The sequence below is a fragment of the Sitophilus oryzae genome, unplaced genomic scaffold, assembly GCF_002938485.1.
Source record: "Sitophilus oryzae breed Bouriz unplaced genomic scaffold, Soryzae_2.0 scaffold_1440_pilon_pilon, whole genome shotgun sequence".
Classification (NCBI taxonomy): domain Eukaryota; kingdom Metazoa; phylum Arthropoda; class Insecta; order Coleoptera; family Curculionidae; genus Sitophilus; species Sitophilus oryzae.
The window spans coordinates 4,148,535-4,172,813 of NW_022146105.1; the positions used below are offsets into that span (position 1 = coordinate 4,148,535).

Sequence of the window (24,279 nt, forward strand, 5' to 3'; positions counted from 1 at the left end):
TTGTAAATTAAATTGTTTTGATTCTGAATGAAGTGTTTACTGCTTGCCATTTTTCGAGTTTAAAAAAATATCCTTGGGGCGCTTTTTTTCATACACAATTTTTACGACAACATTCTTATATTTGTTCAGTTGGAAAACCGAGTGCTTTTCCAGAGTGCATCACCTAAAATATCAAGTTGGCATTTAGGGAAAATATTCTCCAGCAAACATATTTGTTCTTTTGAACGACTGGATGAAAAATAAACTTAAAAGAAAAAAAGACTATTATGGGCTCTGGATATTATTTAAATTAAAACCAACCATAAAACCGACTGGAGAGCTTCTTTTTTTTAGTACTATAGGACGTCTAAAACATTTTTTGAAGGACTGTGTTGTATAAATAGCGGCCAATTTATATTCCCCAAGGTATAAACTCTTTGGTTTTCACTGTAACGTGCGAAACTTTATTCGCACCTAGTTAATTACATAAAACTGTAAGGAAAAATCCGAATTAATTTTAGTATTATTGATTGAAAATATAGGCCAGAAGAAAAACTTCGGAATAACTTATGCTGTTACTCGATTAATGATGTATATATTTCTCCAAAATTCCGCGCATGTTTTTTTAATAAAAACTATAGGTACATTTTTTTTCTAGATACTTCATTGCCCAACTAATATTACAGTTAGGACAAGTAAAGTTTTAGTCTTTCTTATTATTCTATATTCGTGATTTTAATGAGATATGTAGTAACTAAAGAAATTCTAATATAAATAATTGCTCAAGAGAATTATTTAATTCTTAAAGACTCAATTATAAAACTTTATTATTATACAGCAGTGGATTAAAATTGTTTTTCATTAGAATAAATTTTATGACTACTAAACGTAAACAAGCCACAATTCTCAGAGAAGGCATCGTGTAACGGTAGGACACCCATTAACAATGCTGTCACGCTTCTATGATTATTTTCTCTTTTGAAAACCTCAACAAAAACTATGTCCATGACTGACACAGCGATGGAACTAGAATTTCTTTATAGGCGTTGTTTTACTGGACAATATAATACCAGAGGCATGTATAATGTCCGAAACGATGGACAGCTTCCATATCTTCCGTGACCCAAATCAGTGAAAAGCAGCAAATAAAAAAAGGTGATTTATGGCGTTATTTTTTCACATTTTCCAATTTTGTTTAGCTTCTGACTTTCACTGTGGTCAAAAATTGATTTTGTTGTTTGCGGTCTTGGTAAAAAGAACTATTTTAACCTAATGCCGCGAGGCAACTTATTTTAAGATGGTATGTGACTACGCGATTCGGTGGCTTTGACCTCTTCGTTTATATTCTTTCAAAAGGAACTCGGGAAGTGGCAGGATTTATTTATGCAGCCCGCGACAAGAATACTCATTATTATTTATAAAAACGTGATTTTTAATTTGTCGTCGGAAGACGCCGCCGGGATGGATAACTGGTTTTTTCTTGTTTTCAGGTCGCATGTTGAAAACGCATTTTTTTCGCTCGCTTGACGTGCCTAGCCTAATATTGTGGTGGGAATAGGCGAAAAAGGGGAGCTGAAATTGGTCTGTGTGTAAGCGGGCCAGCGCAAAAAGTGACCTAATTGGAAAGAGTGAGCGTTGGCGAATTATCCGCGGATGGAGGTACTTACTTTTCAGCTTGGTCCAATATGTTCGGCTGCGGTAGTAGGTCGCCCCAGCCTGCTATATCGGCGCACAGTCGCGGGGTCAGGTAAACATCGGGCCTAAACGACAAACAGCCGGACACTTCGCGCACAACTGCTCGCTCCAGGCCTGCTGCTGCCGGCCCCGTCGCTTATTCTATAGCCTGCCGCTCGCCGATATCCTGCGCTGGATGCGCGTCCGCCTCCAAACCGCGCCGCCAGAGGTAGCGGCACGTAGCAGGAAAGCGCATTCGAACCACGTTGCCACGATTCACCAAAATATCATACTTACTACCTCTTTTTATACCACTTCTTTATTTTGTCACTGTAACCATATCAGCATCATCAGCAGATGATAAAAACGCAAGGTAAATATCATCAGAATCCTGTATTGGTACAGAGCCAGTACTGGGAACACCCAAATATATAATAAACAGAGTCTGTAGTCGTTCTTTGTGAAACATCGTTGAAATATTAGTATTTTAATAAAACACGCTTTTAGATGTATCAAATTTAACTGCCTTTTGTTTCTCTATGTAATAACTTATTAATGAAAACTCAATTAAGTTATTACATAGAGAAACAAAAGGCAGACGGTTAAATTACCTTGAACAGTTAGAAATATTAAAATCAGTTAAAATCGACAAAAATGTAAACGACCAACAAAGATTTCTAAACGCATTTTTATTTCCCCTATTGTAAACTCCTTTAACCCACCACCATAACAAAATATAAATATATCCTACAATGTAGCCAGACGAGTAATTTTAAAAAATTCTTGAAAAAGCCTAACAAGCCAAATATACAGGGTGTGTCTTAAATAACTGCAAATATTTTAGGGGTAGTATATTTCGACCCAAGAAATACGATTATGAGGTCTTTTCGCGAAAAAAAAATTGAAAATTTGGAATTTTTTTAGTTTTTAATTTTCAAAGTAAAATAACTTAGAAAATATGTTTCTTTTATCGAGATCTACCAGCTCCGAAAATATTTGCACTTATTTAAGACACCCTGTATAGCCCGTACTGCAGAAAAACTCAGGGAAAAGCAGAATATCCACTGGAAAACCAGACAAGGGTATAGGCCTTCATACAAGAACCTAATTCTAAAGCCACAAAAGAACTGCTAATGATTAGCTTAACAGGAAAAAAGTGCGGATTATAACAGGTCTCTTGACAGGACATATGGCTGTCAAGTACTATCTGAACAAGCTCAACCTGTATCACGGAAGCCTTTGCTGCAGACTCTACAATAAAGAACCTGAAACAGCGAAGCATATGATATGACACTTCTTTTTGGGAAAGCGAGGCAAGAACCGGAGTAACTATGCTCCCATCCTATCAAGAACCTGCACAAGTTCAGTGCAGTTATAACTATCAAGTTTTACGATCATGTCTTATGATTTCTTACATTTTAGTACAACTTTTCGAAATAGTCTAGGATAGATCTCTGGCAATGCTGCATTTCAAATGCTCGCAATGCGTTTGCGTCGGTGCTTCGAACGTTCCTGCTAAAATCGCGGGGTTGCCGGATTTTCGTATCGGTCTGATCGGAATTTTCACAGATGATGGAGAAAATTGACCCGACGATAATCTGAATGCCTGCATGGTTCTTTTTTCCCCGCAATTCCTTGCATAGTTGCGGATTCGCCCATATTCCGCCCGATCTACGTATGTTGTGATAAAATTTTCAAACCGTCCCTGGTCGCAAATAGTTTTGGTAACTTCTGAGGATTTTTGAAGTGAAATTAAATTCCGTATAGGGAAGGAATAAATGATTTTTTTTTTAATTTACCTTGCCGTTTTCGTATTCAAATGTAATTACTTCTGAACTTTTTTCGGGGTAGAATTCTTGATACTTTCCCCTCGAGAAAAGGGAAAAAATATATTAAACCTAATTATAACTGAATTATGTATAAACCCTTTTTGTTCCACTTTGAATCCCGGAAAAGAAAATTTCTTTTTTTTTTATTAAAAAAAAATCTATTCCTTTCTGTCTGTTATATAAAACTTTTAACATTAATAATCGCATAATAAATTTTCCCCAAATTTCTGTCTCTCTGTAACGACAATATTAGAAAAATAAAAGTGTTTCTGTTTTGTCTGGTCGAAAGGTTGAATACGAAATATGTTATTTTAAAATCCTATTTCCGCCACAAACCGATTCGTGAAAAATCATAGGAATTTTTGAGATGACGTACACCGTCTGAATACACAAAATAGAGAGAAATAAAATATTAAGTACCGAAATTAAAACGGCCATATTTTAGCGCGACACAGAAAAGAAAATACAAATAGCTTTTGTCTTCGGATAAAAAAAAGAAAAATATTATGAAAGTCTCTACCATCAATCTTCTTTTTTTCTATATTTAACGAAAAGCGACAGAGGGTTTAAAAATAGAAAAAAAACCATGTACATACGCAAAACGTCAAATTTTACAATGACACATCGCGTGATCGGATTAGGTTTAAGAATCGAAGGTTTCTAGCTTAATTAAAAAGGAAAAAATGGACATACGTTATTTTAAAATGCCGACATTAAGTGAATATAATTCTTCTGTAGATCAATAGACCTCGGGGGCACTCCTTTTTAGACTAACATAAAGGCGTAGGTATAATTTTCCTGCTGGAAAACTTAAATGGGTGGGTAACAATATTTGAATATTGCTGTAAATAACTTTAGATAATTTTTTCTTGGAATTTTTGTTTAAAGAAGGAACAGATGATAATAACATAACTAAACTTCACCTTTTTGAAGGAATCCCAGTTCCTTTCATTACGCCGCTGGTATAATTAATTAATTATTAATAAATTATTCTATTATTTTATCTATAAAATTAAGTAATTTCTCAGTATACATTAACAATTGGGTAAGTTTTATTTTTCTCAAAAAGTCTACTTGATTATAAAAATTTTAATATTAAAACCAGTTCTACACATCACGTTTTACCTGTCACTTAAGACTGATAAAAAGCTAGGGTATACACTGGAAGGTTTATCTGGGGTTTTATCAATTATAGCCATTGTGTTTTGTGAAGTTGAAAAGAAAAAACATGGAATTTTATATTTATGAAACATTATAAACAATTTTGTAAACTATACAAAAATATTAAATTTGCAAAAATCGCTTATTAAAGATGCTGTAATATGTCCATATTATTTTGTGTAAATTTACTTATATTTTTTTCAGTATAGGAAAAACGACAGTTTTGTCTGAACAAGTAGGACTGGCAGTTAAAACGTTACGTGTAGAAGGGTCTTTAGAGTATATAAACATTGTTTCATTTTTCGATAGTTTTACCTATTGACTGTTATCTAACGTAAACACATTTATCGCTAACATTGTATATTTTTTTTTTCTGAGAACTTGCCTTTGTTAGTAATAAATAAAACAGTTTTCAGATCGTACGAAAAAAAATTTATCTCGGTTTTATCTAATTTAGAGATATGTTTCTAATAATTTTACTGGTTTTAGAATTAATTAAGAGGCACTTACCTTCTTTTCGTTGAAAAAAAAATCTGCTAGTGGCTGGCAAAATTTCCCAAAGGCTCTGCACCCATCAGAGTGTCCGATTTGATGTCCTTTGCTTCGCACAACCGACTAACTGGCAGGCTGGTCATCTCCATTCCTTCGGTTGCCCTTCGTCAAACAATATCTTCTACAAACCCCATATTAATACACCCTCTAAAAAATTCAGCCCCAATTAATTAATAATTACACGGCAAAAATAAACACTCGAATGTCCGTATTACGAAGGAAAATATTTATTTTTGGCCTTGACACATTTCTGAATATTTTTTTATATAATTAAGCTAATAACAAGGGCGTCTAAATACTAAATATATATTTTAAAAAAATGACGCACGTAATGGTTGATGGTTGTTTATATATAATTTTTTTAATGTGAAGTAAATGTCAGGCTTTATTAAGTTTATTGAAAAAAATAGCTGGTACAACGACTTTAGCCTATATGCAAAAATTTGTAGTCGAAGATGCACTAAATGAAAGCAAAATCGATAAATAGTGTGAGCGAAAATTTCATTGCAAAGTATCTGTAAATTACCGTGGAAATTGCAGGAAAACATGGCATGGTAGTTTTCATGTTTTTTCTATTGGAAATTGGGTACCTTTCGATTTCGGAAGCCTGAAAGTGAAAAGTCACTAATATAAGGAAGTGAGTGGAAAAATGCGGTAATATTCACATAAGTTGTGATGAGGAATTATTTGCTGTTTTCTGCAAAACCCATAACCCATAAAAACACTGTTAATATGTGAGCAAAAAATAAAAATTTCCCGGTTTGATCGGTACAGTGAGTACGGGGTCTTGACGACGAAATGGGAAATTATTGGAAATACCGCGTCGGCGTACCATGTTGCCACATTTTGCCCCCGAGACAAGTTTAACCCTGACCTCTAGAACCTTACTTCGAATCTTCCAAAAGACTCAAGAATGCTTTTCCTAATTTGCCACCCACCAACTTTACGTTTTCGTTTTGTTTCATTAAAACCTTTTTTTTTTATTTATTACCACCATTTCATTTGTGCACCATTTATTACAAAATCAAACATTCAAATTAAATCAATATTCTTTCTTAATAACTATATTAGTATAATTTAAACCATAGTTTTCTTATGTGAAATTATTTTTTTTACAGTTTAAAAAGATTTATCCTTCAGAAAATCCCCCGTAGAAATCGTATCATGTCGATTAGCGCCATCTAGTCTCGATAATATATACTAGCTATTGATTAATTATTACAAGCTTAAAAATACCATCATTCAGATGCAAAAAACGCAACGGAAATTTTTTTCGTCAAATTTAAAGTGTTTTATTTTTTATTTTTAGTCCTATTTTCATTAATTTTTTAGCAAACTGTATATAAATATATCAACTTTAATTCGTAAACTCAGTTTTTTATAAACTTTAATATTAGGCTTATTATACAGTATTTTTATAGTTCTACTCAAAGGAAAACTTTATTAGGTATTAGGAGACCTTGGAAAGCAATATTAATGGTAGGGCCACCAGGTACTGGTACAACAATGTTGGCAAAATTCAGGTGCAGATGTTACAAATGCGTGTGCCGAGTTGCATCCATGATGTCAATGAGGTGGAAAATTTGTGGTCTCAGGCGTGACCAAATAAAACAGCTCCCTAAAGAAGAATTATTATCCTAAGAGTTTCTAAACAAGACTTGATGAAAAGTGGAGTATTGTTTTGGTATTAATATTTTATCTTTATTTTAGTTTTATTAATAAAATTAAATATTTATTGAAAACTGTTTATTTTATTTATGCCAATTCATTAATTGGTCCCTGCCAGCAAATCAACCCCATATCTTTTTAAAGATATTGAGTTTTTTAACTATAAGTATATGAAATATTTTCAACTACAGCATGCATATTAGTTGTAGATCCATGTTTAGTATTTATCTTGTATTAATATAAGTATTAAAATAACAGCTTAGATGTAAATAGATTTGAATAAGTTGATTTGTATACGCGTGGATATCTGATATTTAAAATTATTAATGTTGAGCGATGTTCAATAATTGTTAACGTTTTGCCTCTTGTTAACAGATGGAGATTAGGCCAGAGACAGTAAAGTCCCTAGATACACTAATCTATGGCATGGTACAAAGAATACAAGGTATGATATTGCGCAGGTTGGTCGCTACGTCACAGGTGATAACAAGCGCTATTGGTCAGCACGCTCCGCGCGCCAGTTTAAATCGTCATGGTATTGTTATAAACCTGTTTTTTTTGTTTATATACCGTCATTGAATTATCGCTAAGCAAGTTACTATGGAGCAGTGCGTAAGGAGTTGGGCTAGGAAGCGAGAGACCGGGGTTCGAATCTTGGCGGGACATAACTTTTTTTTTTAAATACTGTTGTATTCTATAGTTTATTTTTGTAGTATAAAAGAAAGAACTATTTATTCTGTTATTTTTTAATCTGCGGTATTAATATAAATTGATTGTTGGTACAATACCTCATTTAATATAAAATAATATTCTACTTTTTGAAATGTATCTGGCCCTAATTGTACCTAAAAGTAATATATTTTTACAGTGATATACCATATTGTAAACTATTGAATATTTCAATCACTTAAAAAGTTAATTTGCATTGAATAATTGCCTACAATCAAAGGAAATTTGAGCTATATAATCCTTGATGGGCATATTCTGGGTATGCAAATACTTTTTTTAATACCTCTAAATTTTGGGTTTCGTTCAACCGATTTATTCTCAAAACCAGAAACATCTACATATAAAAAGAAGCACAGGTCACTAATTATAATAAACTTCACCCTTGGAATTACTTCTGTCACAATTACAATACATTCATCTGCATTGGCATTTTCTACTTTTCGATGGGAAACAATATAATTCCCAACATTTTTTAAATGATGTAACAATTCCTCTTGTGGTTACTTTTCCATAGATATCCTCATCTCTGTCGTCATGTGAATTCAGAGGCAATGAACATAAAAATTATTTACCATAAACATCGCAAACTAAAAACCTAATAAACAATTTTATAACGAATATAGAAATAAATTTAGTATTCTTACCTATTATGGTCCAAATCCATGTTAATAGATAATTATTATTTTTAAATATATTTTTGAAACTGCTGGTTTTAGTAATTATTAAATTAAACGAACTAAAAAGTCTTAAAAATAAACAATTCTTAACCATAACCCCAAAAAATGCAGATCTCCTTTCAACTTTCTTTATTTTTTATTTATTCATTATTTTCCTAGTGACGTCACAGGTGGTATGCGCGAACTGAACGAAATTGGAGCCGCTATCGATCATACCTTGTATTCTTTGTACCATGAATCTATGGCTAGAATTTGACAAGTATGGTATTTTGATGCACTCAGCTGGAGTAAGTTTTTGGAATAATCGACCAACTTTGCGTTTAAAAGCAATAAAGTAGAAGATTATTAATAAATAAAAAGTACATCATGTATCAATACAATCGATATGGCTTAAGTAAAATTTAAAATATGCATCCAACAATTCCTGCTATTGAATGTTGACAACTATGTTGTTTACATTATTTGTGAGAACTAACTTGAGTTTGATAATTTTTTTCCCACAAAAATAGCTTAAACATGGATTTCGACAGCCCTGAAGTCATGAAAGACTTCCCTGGACTATATTCGTCTGAAAAAAAGAAGGGGAATGATAATGATTGTATGTATATCAAGATAAGATAAGACCATCAATGTACAATGTATCCCTTTCCTTTTAGATAATGACGAATGCGAAAAAACTACGAAAAAAGACATGCTTATAGGAAAACGTAAAGAAAAAAAGGACAAAAAGGATAAGGACAAAGGTTATGCAGCCCTTGAAGGTGAAAGCTCTGATGAAGCTAGGTAATCGACTAACAGTGCTTCTTAATTACAATCTTATGTTATTCATATTCTTAATTGAATTAATTTTAGCACATGCAAGTCTAAAAAGTCAAAGGCATTTAAGTTTACTAAATCTAAAGATAAAGAAAAGGAAAAACACAAGGATAAACAGGAGTCATCTAAGAAAAACCCACCTAAGAAAAGTGAAAAGCCTCATAAAGTTCGTAAAGGATTTGGTCCATCCAAACATTATGTAGGCGATTGTACAGATCTTGCAGGTTGTTAGATTAATAATAAAACCAGAATTTGTCAGTAAATCATTAAATTTATAGATGCTTTGCCAATTTTTGGTGTAGATATTGAAGAAGCTTGTACTAGAGGTAGATGTCACGATGGAATATCAATTCCACTTCCAGTTAGAGAATGTGTAGACTATATAGAAGCTACAGGACTTACTTTTGAAGGTGTTTACAAAGTCAGTGGACCAAAAAACAAGGTTTCACAAATTAGAAAAATATACAATAACCGGCAAGTAGTGAGACTTAATGAATATGATGTTCCCACTGCTACAAGCTTATTAAAAATGTTTTTGAGGTAATTTTAAGGAATGTAATTTAAGTATTAACTCATTCAATTTTGATTATTGCAGAGACTTACCTGAACCCATATTTACAAATGAATTATTAATTAGATTTGAAGAAGCTGGAGCAATATTAAATTATAATACAAGGGAAAAACATTTAAAGACTTTAATAGAATCTTTACCAAACTTAAATCGTCTTCTATTGGGCTGGCTTATAGTACATCTGCATAATGTTACCCTTAAGGTGAAAAAATTAATATATTTAACTTTTCAGAAAAATATATTTTAGTATTTATAGGAGCATATTAATAAAATGAACAGGCAGGCTTTATCGCAAGCTCTTAACCATACATTTCATATTTCTTCAAGACTTTTACAAGCACTGATTCTACATCAAGAGGTTTTATTTCCAAATTTAGCTATAATCAAGTACTATCCCCCTTTAGAATCGGAAAGTGCTCTTCCAGACGACCCCGTTATTATTGAGAAAGAACTAAGCAAATTAGAATCACTTTTAAGCCAGATTCACTGGGAGATGCAAAATGGGCATTTCTCTAAAACTAGAGAGGAACATTTGTGGGAAGTGCAAAGGGTCACAACAGAATTGAAGGTAAATAATAATATTTTTATTGTTTTTTGCCTAAACATCAATTTTAAAAATTATAGAGGAAGTTAAAGAAGTTCGCTAAGACTGAAAATACAAGTCAACAAACAAGTCAAGATATTAAACAACAGTCTGAAGAAAAGGAGGCTGAAAAGGTCCTAGAAGAGCCTGTACAAGTGCCAAAATTAGAAGAAGCTACAACAGTTAATGTTGAGGTAGAAGTAAAAAATATAGAATTAACTTATGATAAGAAAATTGATCCTGAGTCAGTCACAGAGAGTGAAGAAACAGCAAACAGTTCAGATGCAATTAAAGAGCAAAGGACTGATTCTGAAGAAGAATATTCAGATTCTGAATTGTCTTCAACTGATAGTGAATTGTTAGAAGATGTTTTTTGCCAATATTTTGATGAAAAAATTGTTACTTTAAAAATAAAGAATACTCTACTAAAGGACCTTATAGAATCTCTTACAGAGAATATTAACCAAGAAAAGAAAGAGATTGAAGATCATCAGAAAAAAATATCTAACTTAATGCGCTGTTTGCCTCTGAAGCCTGCTTACAGAAGATGTTTGAAAGATCCAAATAGCTTCAATGAAGTACAGACACTTTTAGTAAGGGAAAACCATATGCTTCAGATTAAAAAATTACATTTAGTTCGCCAAGTTATGGAGCAAAAGGAGCAATGCATTGATTTACAAGCCAAATTGAAATATGCCATGAAAGATAATAAAGATCTGAAGATATTTTAAAGATATTAGTTTTCAGACGCCATAACTATTTAATGATTATAATATATTGCATTGTGTGTAATCTATGTACATTATAAAATACTAAAAATAAATTATATTATTTGTTTATTTTTTTTGTCATTTGAAAATAATTAACTTAAATCTTTTAAGTAACCGTTTTCAAAATTGGAAATTAAAGGGACAACATTTTTTTTTTATTAATTACTGTAGAACTACTAGAAGTTTCAGGAGTTATGGCTATATCAAAATTATATATTATAATGTCTCATTTCTAATATTTTAGATCAGACCTTTAATTGTATTAGACTGAATATTTAGGGCGCACCAAAAAGTATATTTTTTCCTATTTTTTCTTTTAATTACCCTCAAAATATCCTTCACGATAATGAAAAAAAATTCTGGTAAAGCTTGAGATCTTAATATAATCGACTCGTTAGGAAGCAATCAGATTAAAAAAAATATATGCCCGTGTTGTTTAAATGGAAAATAGAAAATCACTATGAACCACCTCTTAGTATTGATATTAAGAGTTCAAACTTTACCAGAATTTATTTTTTATCATCGCAAACCATATTTTCAGGGTAACTAAAATTAAAAAAAAATATTTTTTTGTGCACCCTACTGAATATTATGCATATAATAGTATTTTTGTAGCTTGAATTAAGCTTATGTTTAGAACTTTGAATAAGAAGACTAAGGAAGGAGCATATCAAAAATCTTAGGTACATCGCGATGGGCCTCAAATATGGCCGACTTAAATTCCGGTTTATCAGTGTCGTTCTAATTTTATTTAAAAAATGTAAAACTATGATGTAGGGTAGACGTGGGGTAGACTCAATAATTTGTTTTATTTTACGTTGTGAGTAAATGTTGGTAGTTATTAAAATTGTTATAAAAATATATAATTCTAATAAAAATAGATAAGTTTATAATAAGTATTTATTAACACAAACATCCGATACGCTACTGCAGCAGGTAAGTCAAATTAACGTATCTAAATTCTTTGACATCTAATCTTTGACAAGTAATAAATAAAAGCTAAAATGCAAGAAAAATATATAATTTAGTTAATTTAAGTGAATTTCATAAATGATCGGTTTACTACACGTATGTATATTATATAGTCACTTACTAGCGAAAAGTTGTTCCATTATTTCACTCAGTTTTTGCCGAGATTTTACCGCACGCTACACAACCAACTATTTTAGAGTCTTTTTCGATAAATCGCGATAGTGTCACTGTTAATTTAAGTTCTGCCACAATTTCCATCTAGATTTACTACCTTTATACAACTATCAGTAGTAGAATAAATAATAAATAACATAAAATAAGCTCCGTAAAGACTGACAAATCCACAAAATTTCAAATCAAATTCAAATGTGTCAAATGAATCGTCAAACAGAACTGTCAAGGATCCCCACCCTAGTGAGCTTTTTCCGCCCACCATGCATGAATACATGGATAGCATTATGCTCCTTCCTTAGTCTTCTTATTCAAAGGTTTAGAAGTATTAGAAGGGTAAATAAAGGAATTTAAACAATCAGAAAAAAATTATTATTTTACATTATCTAAAATGGTAACAAGCATAGGGTGATTTACAAAATTGACCGAGCTGTACAGTGATGAAAGTAAAATAGAGCGAAATATTTGAATTAATCATGTTTTGGGTATATATTTGATGATTGCAAATTGTGGATGTCCCTTGCCACATACATATTGTTTTGTGCAAAATTGCAGTATATAATATCACACTTATAGCGATTTTAAGGCAGTTTTACACTGGATATTTGTCAGTTTAATATTAGGATGTATAGCTTAAGTTAATTGTGATCTGTGACAATTGTCCAATATAAATGAAAGCCTCGGTAACATTTAACATAGGCAGAGACTACTTCCGATTTCTTGTAACTAAAAGATGACTTTGTAACTATACTCGTTGTGCGTGCGTTTTAGCACATACAACCACCCTCAGAGTCTTGCTGGTTGTTTTGTAGTTGGGGCTGAGTTTGGAGATCAACAGCTGAAAAACACTGATTAAGGAAAATCTCATTTTTTTGCACTATTAGCACAAGCACAACGAACAGCCATTACAAAAAGCTACGTACTGAAATGAAAAGCAAATTTCATTGTGTCACTGACTTTATTTATACAAATTTAATATGCTAATGACTACCATACAAGCCCATATAGAAAAAAAAATCAAATAAAAATGTAACAAGACACACAAATAAGTTTACTGTGATTTTAACAACCAAGATAAAAATGCTGCACAAGAAATTGAATTTTGAAAATTATCTGTTTACTGGACAAAAATAATTAAAAAAAAATTTGAGAGCTAGAATTTGAATTTAAAAAAAATAGCGATAAGAAATTAGACATGCTGGATCAAAAATGCATTTCGGTGAATTATTTATTTAAATATTTATTGTTAAAATTGTACATAAAACTTCCTGTTTTCTCATGAGGGAGCCAATGGACTTGCTTGGTTCTCATTTTAATAAAAAAAGAATTAGCAACCAAAAGAATTATTTCATATATACAAAAATCAATACATATTGCCAATCTATAAAATGTGCAGGTGCAATTTACTGGGAATTATTTACCATGGCCTTTGAAAACTTGACTGAAAATTAGTCATACTTTGTATTAATAAGAGCACTTATGCATTTAGAAAAGTTTTAGTTTAAATTTAGGCGGATTTATCCTAGAGATTGTGTTATTATCTTTTATACACTTAATCTAGGTACACACGTACATTATATAAATATAAATACTTATATTTTAAGTTGATAAATAAATCTTTTAGATTGGTAAAACACTTAAAAATAAATAATAATCGTCCTAATAATTCATTAGAATATTTAAATGCGTCTTTTAAGATAGTAATACTCACAGTATGAGAATGAGGCCATGTGGACATTTGTAACTGATTTATCTAATCATATAAAAAGTGTTCTAAAAAAGTTATAAATATTTCAAAAATTTTGAGCAATAATTGGGCACTCAGTGATAAGTGGGAATCTGATAAATGTAGGATTTAAGCAGAATGGACGTAATTTTTAAAAGCTCACTTAAATAATTACAAATAAAGCTTTCATAAATATTAATTGTAAGCTTGCATTTTACTAGAGTATTGCACAAAATGTCACTGTTCAATTATTGCTTTGTTCAGCTCTTTGCAGGAATAAATTAATATTACATTATTTAAAAATGTAATTTGAGAATTTGCTTCATAAAGCAAAATGCCACTGACTTATACTTTCAAATCAATCAATCTATAAATAACTTAAAATATAAAGGCAACAATGTTAAAAAAAAAATAGAAAAAATATTTTTACAAAAAAAAAACATTTACAGTTCAAAGCATGGATAGGTAACATAGATCTAAGTCAACATGCACAGTTTCCATCTGGATCCTGGACTTCATTGGGTGTGTCTTTCAACACAACTTCTTGCACTAAAAAAATGATTAAGGAAAATAAAAGAAAAAATTAAATAAACCAGAAGAATGCAATAAATCTAGTCGAGTTCATGCGAGGGGCTTTAAAAATGCCATGCAGCACAAAACAAGTAAAATAAAGGATACTGTCCTCAGGAGGTTTATTCTCTGTTGAATCCATACCAGGTAGAGCTGCTGCCACACGCCTAAACAACTGTTTAACATTATATCCAGCTTTAGCACTGGTTTCAATAAACATAACATTGAGTTCCTTAGCCTTTCTTTCCCCTTCTTCCGTACTAACTTGTCTTTTATCAGATAAGTCGGTTTTGTTGCCCACCAACATAATGATGACGTCGCTACCTCTTTCAGTCCTTACGTCGTCGATCCATTTTGAAGTTTGGTGAAAGGAATTAGCATCTTTAACATTACAGAACAATTATAGATAAATCCAGCCCCTATAAATTTGACAACATTTAGTAAAATACTTACTAGTTATATCATATACTACAACAGCTACAGTAGAATCACGAATATAAGAGGGAATTAATGATCTAAAACGTTCCTGACCAGCAGTATCCCATAATTGCAGTCTTACAGTGCGATCTTCTAGATACATTGTTTTTGATAAAAAGTCTATTCCAATAGTAGCCTATTAAAAAATAGAAACAGAACTCTTTCAATTAAAGCATTGACTGCATACTTATTTATAGTAAAAATATATTATTTACTGAAAGTAATATGATGTAGTAAAACTAATAATACCTGATACGTGTTATCGAAGCTATCGTACATAAACCTTGTGATGAGGGAGGTTTTTCCCACTGAAAAAAGAATACTTCAGTTATATGAATGTTTTTAAAGATTCTGCATAATATCTCTTTAAATTAAATCTCATATTATGATGTTAAATATGATTTGCCATGTACGTGTGTCCATATTTATGTTTGAAAATGTGTTCTACATAGAATATTAGGATAATTCATACTAAAAAATGGTGTATAATTAAAATTACAGGCATAATAATCTACAGTTTTTAAGAGACAGATAAATTTTACATGTTTGTTCTAAATTTCTGTCTCTATATTAAGGTCTATAACCTGCTGTAAAAGGAGTCATGTAATGGTTTATTTCGATGAGAAAAATATGAATTTATGATGTTGTTTAATGAAATATAAATATATTAACGCCATCGATTTAAAAAATAGTTTAACACAAAAAGAAAATCATTTATTGATCATTTCGACTACGCCTGCAATGAAAGTTTACAACTCATCAAGAAATGTCAAAACTTACCACTTTGTTCTCCTAGAAAAACCAACTTAAATTTTCGCAAGGGATTTCCAAAATCGCCGGACGTCGACATCCCGATGGCTAAATTTTGATAAATATTTTTCTATTTTCTTTAGCAGACCGGATAACTAAAAACTATTTTATCTCAGAACGACACAGCTCCCTACCACTAAATATCGTCGTGTCTTTTTATTGACAGATGATAATGACATGACTCATGACACATGACATGATAAATTGTCAAACGCTCTCTCTATTAGTTGTCATTAAATTTAATAGAGGGCTCCACAGGTGTTACTCAGTGGTGTTTTCGTTTTTATGAAGTTTTTGTTTAATTTTACCATGTGATGGATGGTTAAATATAATACTTACACTTGTATTTGTTAATTATTGTCAGCTACAAATCCTATGTAGTGAATTTAATAGTCTATAGTACAGTTTTAATTAGCCTTGTTCCATATTGTAATCTGCTAATGTTTAATTTGAAAAACATAATGCGCGCCTCTGATTGGTAAAATGCCCCAGCAGCCATTTTGTTGGTAGCCCATTAACAAACAGTTCCGTGTTTTAAGCTGGTTTAATTGTTTATCAGATAAGGATTTTTAATTCTATTTGAAAAAAGTATAATTATATACGTAGCCAAGATGTTGATCGTCAGCAAAGAACATTTCTAAGGCTTCAGTAATAAAAATCGTCGTTCAATATTTGAAATAGCATTATACCGCCCTACTCCCAAATATTGCTTTGGTTAGTGTATTCGTGCTTTCTACCCAGTTCAGTTAAGGCTGCGGTGGTACTCATAAATGATTTGTATCAATTTTCATCTGAGAATTTAGTGCGCTATTCACCGAGAAAATTGCAAGTACTTTGCTGGAGAGGAAAATATAATAGATCTAACCTTATCAAAGTTGGTACTGCTGAGACATCGGTTTTTTGACCAGAGACGTCTCAACCACCGATTTGGGGATTTCTAATAAAATACTGCACACGTAAGTAAATCAAAAACTTATTAAGTTACTCAAGCTTCATATCTCTCAAATGCACATTTATCAGATCAATTTATTTTTGAGATATTCTCTCTTCCTTACTGTGAACATCTCAACATAAACAAACATCCTTTTTTGTACAGACTATTCATATATTAACATTTATAAATAGAAGTAAACGTAATTTACCTCTTTACATGCCTTATAAATGTTTATTTGTATATGAGATAGGGGCTTTAATTTTTTCTAGAATTATTTAAAAAATTACTTAGATGGATAGCTACATTAGCACCTTTTCCTCAAAATCATCAATATAGAAGTGTGGTTAATATTAAGCTTTGTTTCCATTCAACAAATATTAAAATTGAGTATACTTGTGATTCAATCATAAATAATTATTTTATAATTAGCATTGTTTTTTTTAAGTAGTTCTTAAATGTAGATACAGGTATGGTCTTTTGAATGGAAAATTGTTTAATTAAAGCATATATAAAACGTTTAATTAAAACTGTAGAATATTATAGAGCTTCTCACATAACTATCATAATTTGAAGACCCTCTACTTATTATTACATCGATAATTTAAGATTTGAGATAATCTTAAAACAGCTGAAAGAATAACAATTAATTATAGAAAAAAGTGTACCTCAATGCAATACTATTTTTTTGTTATCTAATTGCTGCTAGTCTTTTAGGAAATCATTTAGTTTGATCATACATGAAAAATATTCTTCACTCGTCAGATTAGGAAAAGGTTAATCAATGGGTAATCACTCATTACTCATAGATCTATTAATTTTTTGAAGTCTTAAGATATCACTTAAAATGGTCGTGATTTAAAATATGTCCGTTCGTTTGAAACCAAGAATCTATAATCAATTACCCACTCATATTTAAATTATATGAGAAAATGGCAATATTTCTAGAAATCATGGAATTTCTGTACATATATATGTTTTGATTCATCCAAAAAAACTGTATTACGCATTTAAATGATGAAATTAATCATGATTTATTAATGTTGTACTTATTTGTATTCTATTTGAAACGAAATTCCAATTTAACAAATTTATGGTTTGGTTGTTCATATCACAGTACACCCTATTGCATTATTTATTATTTGTTATAAATAAATATACCTATATTATTTAAGTTATATTTACATATTTTGTTGAAAATTGTATTCAATCTTTGTATTTTTTCTGTTACCGCGGAGAAAAATAAGAAGTCAAGTGAAGCATAATAGATTCCGTAAAAGCTTTTTGTTCGTTTTGTTTCTTTTGAGAAAAGCAAGTTTACCTAAATTGAATTTTCCTATTTTCCGATAAACAACAAGTCTCCAATATCTCAATTACTGTGTTTCAAGGTTTCCCAGCCAGTCAGGAACTCTTCTTTTACAGAGAAACTCTGCTTCTCAATTATTAAGAACCGCTGATAAAGCAACAGAATCTCGATAGATAAATTAATTTTAATCCCCAAACTGTTTAATTGAAGATTGTTTTTATTAGTTTCTTATATTTATTTGTAAGCAGTTTTATTTTGAATGAACATAAACCACATCTCAAAAATACCTGTGAGATTTGTGAATTAGTCTGAAAATTATGTGTCTTTTTTGCCTGAGTAACTCTGAGATTTGAGATTACTCATAAAAGTTTTAAATAATTTGTCATAGTTCTGACGATGTGTTTGTTAATCACCGAGACCTTACAGATCTATTGTGTGTTCCCCTTTCTTGAGTTATAACGAGTTATAACTCATCACACAGCCTCAGGGCTTTAATAAAAGCCAGTATTTGAGACGGCTCCAAGTGAGTAGTACCAAAGTTAATGGAACGAACGGTTGTCGTCTCGGCGCACTCAGTGATTAGGTGTTCTGGTGTTGAATCTGCGTTCGCCGTTCTTTCTTTTATTTTATATTAGCTCCAATCTACTGAGATGTTCGTTGAGGAGGTAATGCCCTTTTAAAAATCTCGTGGCAAGCCGCAGATTGTTCTTACTTTTTCTCGGTCGCAAATTCTGAGAAATTTCTTCGAGTGTCTTAAACCGTTGGAGGATTCCCGTTCCAGGTGAGAGATAGAATCTTCCAGGTTCTTGAGTTCCGATTCAAGTTGGTTTCCACTTGGAAAGTAGAACGGTTCTGGCCCATTTAGTGGAGTGTTCGCTCCTTTTCTAGCTAGATCGTTTGCTTTTTCATTGCCTTCTATCTTCTATCCCTTGGTGAGCTGGCACCCAGAGTAGGAGGACTTTATTTTCTTTGCCTAATTTGTTCAGCTTCTCTAGGCATTCTTTGACCAACTTCGAATTGATGGTTACTGAGTTGATCGCTTTTAGTGCTGCTTTACTATTGAATAAGATGGCTATTTCCTGTTTTCGATAGTTCTTATCTAAGATAAATTGTACCCATCTTTCGATAGCCTTGATTTCTGACTGAAGAATGCTGCTCCAAACCCATTGGTTCGGGGTATTTAGTTTTGTGCTCAAATATTCCTATCTCTGTGCCTGCTTTGGTTTTGGAAGCATCAGTATACCACGTTATGGTATGGTCTTTTATATGCTGAACAAACGTTTCTCTCTTCCAATCCTTTCTTCTATTGCTCAATACTACGGTGAGGTGTTTCTCACAGTTACCCATTCTTGGTATGTCACCCACTGGGAGTTGGAGGATTGGAATTTTCTTTTTTGAGGGTTTTCCAAGCCCCTGACCTGACAATTCTCCTAGTTACAAACGATTTATTCATAGGTAGTTATTTCTTGACGAAATCTTATCAATCTTTTCAGAGATTATCATTAGAGTGTCGTCAAAAATATTTAACTAAAATCTACACGAGATTAGATAATTTGTATTTTTAAAATAGATAAGTTTGTTTATGTTTTATGTACTTATATTTTGTATCTTATTTTTTTTAAGTTAAAAATTTATAACACCCTGCTTGATAAGCGGAGCTAGAACTGATGCTAATAACAAACGAAAAAGTGTGGGATTGATTTAAAACGTAATTGTTCTATAGATAAAAGTTATTAAAAATTATCACAAAGCTATTTCAAATGGGTGTTAATGGACAATTGAAAACTGAGCGGATGGCCATATGTGTGTTTGTTTTTATTGACGTCATTGTGGCTAAAAACAACGAATGCCAATGTTTACCGTAGTAATAGATACACAGGTTATTTCATAAAAGTGATTGCTTATACACTGGCTCGTCCAGTTCAGATTTTTTGATTGATCGTTTGATTGTGCTGGGAAAACAAGTTATTTTTTAACGGCGCGGCGGTATATATTAATTGGATGATATCCAATACCGAAAAGGATCTACGATTTAAATATTAGTCTGCTGATTACGTTGATAGTTCAGCCAGTTTTTTATGCTTAACAAAATAATAGCACTTCTAATTTTTATACAGAGCCTTTTATTTTTATTATGTTTCTGTTTATACAATACTCCTTTAAACTACACCCTGTTCTTGTTTTATCTTATTTGAGATAAGTAGGTACTTTGGAATATTATTTGATGTACGAAATACTTTCAGTTCATTTGGAAAATTTGGAATTTTGGTAACAGTTATCTCCAAAACCTGGTATTTTGGGGCTAAACTTTTTTAGGGCTTACGAAATGTAGATTTTGTTTATCAGTTTCAGAGACATGTTCCGTTATGGTAAACAACTTAAGAGATGTGTTTTTGGAGTTGTCTGTCAATCAATATTTGAAATTATAATTATAAGCCTCCTATTCTCATGAATATTAATTATTGTTATAATGAGTTAAAGTCAATCACTTTTTTGGTGGCCTTAATTTTTGGAATACATCACAATTTCCTAAGACAATCAAAATGGGAGGCTTCAAGATCTGTTCCTGCAATTAGTATCTTTTAACATGTAGGCTCTCTAAGATCCAAATTTTTTATTATCAAAATCACACAATTTCAAATTTTCTGTCAAGAATTTGTTTTATGTTAACTATGGAAGCAGGTGAACCCTTTGTTGTTTTAATTAATTGTTTAATAACGAATATTCTGAGGAAATTTTGCCGAAATAACGGATTTAATTAATTTTTCCTGCCTTGCTTATTCCGTGTGTAAATGTATAAAATTGAAAATTATATAGCAGAAGTAATGTAGGTATATTTTAAAATCAAAGAGTGTTAATAATTATTGGTAAAAGAGTGAGTTTCCTTTATTGTAATTAACGTAAAAATGTAAAAAGTTTTTTTGCAAAGTCAAGACTGTTTTATAATTTTATCGCCCAGGCAGACCAATTTGAATGATTTTTTTATGAACATTATACGTAGTGGAAAATATCAGACGTCACCGAATTAGTAAATATTGAATCTGCTGAATATGATTAAAACGATGATTTAATGTAATTTATGATGACGATATATTTAATATAAAGTATGTTTTATTATTTTATTGTATTTTTTAACAATAGCACTTGTTTGTGTGTATGTGCCCGAGATTAAATAAATATCTTGATATATTCTCTAATAATAAACCTGTTTAATTAATACACCTGAAAGGTATTGATGAAAATTATAATATGACTGATGTTTATACGAGTTTAATTTTATAATTGAAACGTATTTTAAAACTATATTAGTAAAAAGAAAAAGGTTAATTAATTAACTCAATTAAAATAATATTTTAATTATATTAATGATATAAATAAATAGTATTATTATCTATTAATATATGCTTTTATTTCATAATTTTTTAGCTTCATAAATAAACTTACATACGGCAATGAAGGCATTAATAATGCAAATTAATTAATAGATTAAAAATAATCTATGTGCAGCATTAGCTCCGCTTCTACATTTTTGCTCTGTGGTGTCGATGTCAGTATGACAGATGCGCAAAAATGGCTTCCTGTTTATTCAATTTTCGGTGAATTTCCAGTAATTTACGGTTTTTTCTCGGAAAAAGTGATAGTGAAGTATTTTTTCTCTATGTATTTTACAGAAGAACCTTTTCTGAACTTCTTAAGCTTGTAAGTACGTTTGTATAGTTTTTATTTATATGTTTTTATCTCGCGTAAAATGTTTAGGCCATTTAATAATGTTTTATAACAATTTAAAGTTTTAAGGTGCTTAGAAAAATAGTAAACATAGTGATAAAATTATGAATATTTCAGGATTTTGGTTTGGTTTGGAAATGTTTTTTTATAACCCTTGTTTCTGAACAATTTTTGATGATATTATAAGTTCGTTTATATCTAGTACCGCATTCGTAGTCCGATGGCCAAAAATGAACATATTTCCTTATTCTTCTACCATTTTTGTTAGTTCATAAGAGCAATATCGCCAAAATCGGTAAACATGTTCAAAATCGCTAAGTTTTATGACTATATATATGGAAAAACAAGTAGTATGAATTTTTCAAGTTGCTTACAGTGATAGAAAAGAGAGATAAAAATATCACAATTTCGGAATTTGTAGGAAATTCTATGTAGATTCAGAATATATACGTCGTTGAAGGCTTAGATACCTTGGTTTTGTGAGAAAATAAATTTTTTGGAGCCTTGTTTTGAGCTATTTTTTGATGGTGCACAGTGGGCAAAAATCCAGAAGTATGTTGCAAAAATTCTTTTATTGTACGATTTCATTCAAATTTGGTAAAAACATTCTATGCCAGTAGCCCGTGAACCCAGTTAGTTTTGGCTGACTTGAGATTGGCTGGGGGTGGTGGGGGGATTCATAAAATGGAAAAATCATCTTTTGACTAATACAGCTACCAAAATGCGGTAAGAATATTTTACATTTCACTAAATTATACGATTTTTGGCAGAGCCAAGATGAAACAGACAAATATTGAGCAATTATTACTCCTCCGGCATATACAGGGTTTATTCGACGTTTTCGAAAAAAGTGTCTTTGAATAAAAGTTTAATGGTCTGGAATACATTTTTCAAAACAGTCTTCTTTGCATATACCGGGTGCATTAGAAATCCTGCGGCCGAACTTTCTTATTTCAAATTAGTACCCAATTTTTTTTTTTTTATTTTCCTCTAAAAATTCTAACTACTTTTATGTAGCATATCCTATACCTAATTTGAAATAAGATAGTTGAACCACGCCCAGATTTTTTGAAGCACTTTGGATATGCGAAATAGACTTTTTTGGCAAATTTATTCAAAACCACTTTCATTTGAGACAGTTTTCGGAAACGTCAAATAAAAAAGATAAAGGAGGTGTCAATGTATAAAAGAAAACCCTAAGTATACTAATCCAATCGAACTTTTATTCAAGATTGTTTGTCATTTGAATAAGTTGGGTCTCTAATAATACCAGACAATATGTGAACAATATACCACCTACTATTTACTGATATTTTGTTTTATAACAGCTGGAAGCAATGGTCACGAAGTGCACATTTTTAAATCTGAAAGAAAAATCTGTCAAAATTTGTCAATTTGTCAAAAAATGTCATTTGACATTTATGACATACCTCTTCGGAAATCTTGAGAAAAATTACGTAACTTTATATTTCAAGTTCTTCTCTAGCTACTATAACAATTAATTTATGAGAAGTATCCATATAAAGGATCTTACTATACACATACGCATGGAGACATACGCTTCCAATAAGTTTAAAGTTGCGATTTTTTGCGATTTTTTTGACTTAACTTTTCTAAGATAGAATATCTGCCACTCTCAAAAAAACCTTAAATGATTATTTTCTACTTTGACCTTTACCTAGTTTTTATCCAAAAAATCAAAATAAAAGATCCTTTTTTTTATCTTGACATTAAATTTACCGCAACCGGGAATCCACGTAAAACACATTATGACAATTTCACAATAATTATCGACAGCAAGCTAAGGTCGTCCGATTCAATTGTTATAATACTGTGTCACTTGAATGCAACGCCTACTATTTAAAAAATTGTACAAAAAAGGCAGTTATTGGACACAAATTAACTGAAAATGTAGGTTTTGCGCAAAGTTCGTTTTACGGCCCCTCGAAAGAGACTCCGAATATGTTTTTTTGTTAGTTTTATGTGGTTTCCTCTTAACTAATATGTTTCCAATCTAATGTTATTGCCATAAATGCTAACTGTTGATGTTATTTTTTGCAACTTGGTTTGGACATATTGCCTACTGTGTGGTGGTTAAAACGTCTTCTACATCCATTAGTGATCTCGTAAGACTACAATAGCCTATATTTTCTTATTTTACACTTTTTAGTTAGTAAATAACAGCCGTTTTAACAAAATCGGTGGCATAACAAAAATCGCCAATTTTCACGACTATATACTATGTATAGAAAAAATTCAAAAAGTGGCCAATTTTTGGCTATTTTTTACACATTTTCAAAGGTCTTAGAAAGATAGTAATCAAAGTCATAAAATTATGAAAATTTCAGCATGTGTAGCAAATTTATGTAGATTCAGAATATATACACCTTGTAGGCGTAGATATTTTGTTTTTGTGAGGAAAATAATTTTTAGGATGGTGGTTACAACGTCTCCTACATCCATTACTGTTCTCGTAGGACTACAATGGCCTATATTTCCTTCTTGTATGACGAAAGTCTCCAATTTTATAAATAAATATGTATGGAAAAATAAATAATATAATATATAAACCTTTAAAACG

The 24,279-nt window shown here is 31.1% G+C and overlaps 3 protein-coding genes across 6 annotated transcripts in view; 1 reads left to right on the plus strand and 2 right to left on the minus strand.

Annotated features, from left to right (window-relative positions):
- Positions 1-5,172, minus strand: part of LOC115876840 (plasma membrane calcium-transporting ATPase 2) — a 99,321-nt gene extending 94,149 nt beyond the window's left edge. Inside the window, exon 1 of one of the 2 annotated variants that reach the window (XM_030892821.1) lies at positions 5,154-5,172. The gene's annotated coding sequence lies outside the window, so the exon portion shown is untranslated. Of the gene's footprint in view, positions 1-1,646; positions 1,837-5,153 lie in introns of those variants that run through there. The other variant, XM_030892818.1, reaches the window with a different exon arrangement.
- Positions 5,173-8,512: 3,340 nt separating this feature from the next.
- On the plus strand, positions 8,513-11,076 carry LOC115876843 (ralA-binding protein 1-like). 2 transcript variants are annotated; one of them, XM_030892835.1, is made up of 8 exons: positions 8,515-8,556; positions 8,779-8,867; positions 8,926-9,052; positions 9,122-9,309; positions 9,364-9,625; positions 9,681-9,858; positions 9,913-10,224; positions 10,281-11,076. In XM_030892835.1, the coding sequence occupies exons 2-8, from the start codon at positions 8,786-8,788 to the stop codon at positions 10,968-10,970; spliced, it is 1,839 nt and encodes a 612-aa protein (XP_030748695.1). In that variant the 5' UTR covers positions 8,515-8,556; positions 8,779-8,785; the 3' UTR covers positions 10,971-11,076. The 2 variants fall into 2 exon arrangements, with proteins under 2 accessions (XP_030748694.1, XP_030748695.1); XM_030892834.1 differs by having other exon boundaries at positions 8,513-8,867.
- A 1,420-nt stretch (positions 11,077-12,496) lies between these two features.
- On the minus strand, positions 12,497-15,917 carry LOC115876851 (ras-related protein Rab6). 2 transcript variants are annotated; one of them, XM_030892848.1, is made up of 5 exons: positions 15,706-15,917; positions 15,175-15,233; positions 14,902-15,061; positions 14,557-14,829; positions 12,497-12,990 (listed from the first exon to the last, which is right to left on the minus strand). In XM_030892848.1, the coding sequence occupies exons 1-5, from the start codon at positions 15,773-15,775 to the stop codon at positions 12,920-12,922; spliced, it is 633 nt and encodes a 210-aa protein (XP_030748708.1). In that variant the 5' UTR covers positions 15,776-15,917; the 3' UTR covers positions 12,497-12,919. The 2 variants fall into 2 exon arrangements, with proteins under 2 accessions (XP_030748708.1, XP_030748709.1); XM_030892849.1 differs by lacking the exon at positions 12,497-12,990 and adding an exon at positions 13,092-14,427 and having other exon boundaries at positions 15,706-15,915.
- Between the last annotated feature and the right edge of the window lie 8,362 nt (positions 15,918-24,279).

What these genes read in the sequence shown, in the direction of transcription:
- LOC115876843 (XM_030892834.1), top strand. Translation starts at nt 8,786, where the DNA reads ATGGATTTCGACAGCCCTGAAGTCATGAAAGACTTCCCTGGACTATAT. An exon ending in CGATTGTACAGATCTTGCAG is followed by an intron (nt 9,310 to 9,363) that starts GTTGTTAGATTA and finishes TTAAATTTATAG; the next exon opens with ATGCTTTGCCAATTTTTGGT. An exon ending in TTATTAAAAATGTTTTTGAG is followed by an intron (nt 9,626 to 9,680) that starts GTAATTTTAAGG and finishes TGATTATTGCAG; the next exon opens with AGACTTACCTGAACCCATAT.
- LOC115876851 (XM_030892848.1), bottom strand. Translation starts at nt 15,775, where the DNA reads ATGTCGACGTCCGGCGATTTTGGAAATCCCTTGCGAAAATTTAAGTTG. An exon ending in TTTTCTAGGAGAACAAAGTG is followed by an intron (nt 15,234 to 15,705) that starts GTAAGTTTTGAC and finishes TTCTTTTTTCAG; the next exon opens with TGGGAAAAACCTCCCTCATC. An exon ending in GCTTCGATAACACGTATCAG is followed by an intron (nt 15,062 to 15,174) that starts GTATTATTAGTT and finishes ATTTTTTAATAG; the next exon opens with GCTACTATTGGAATAGACTT.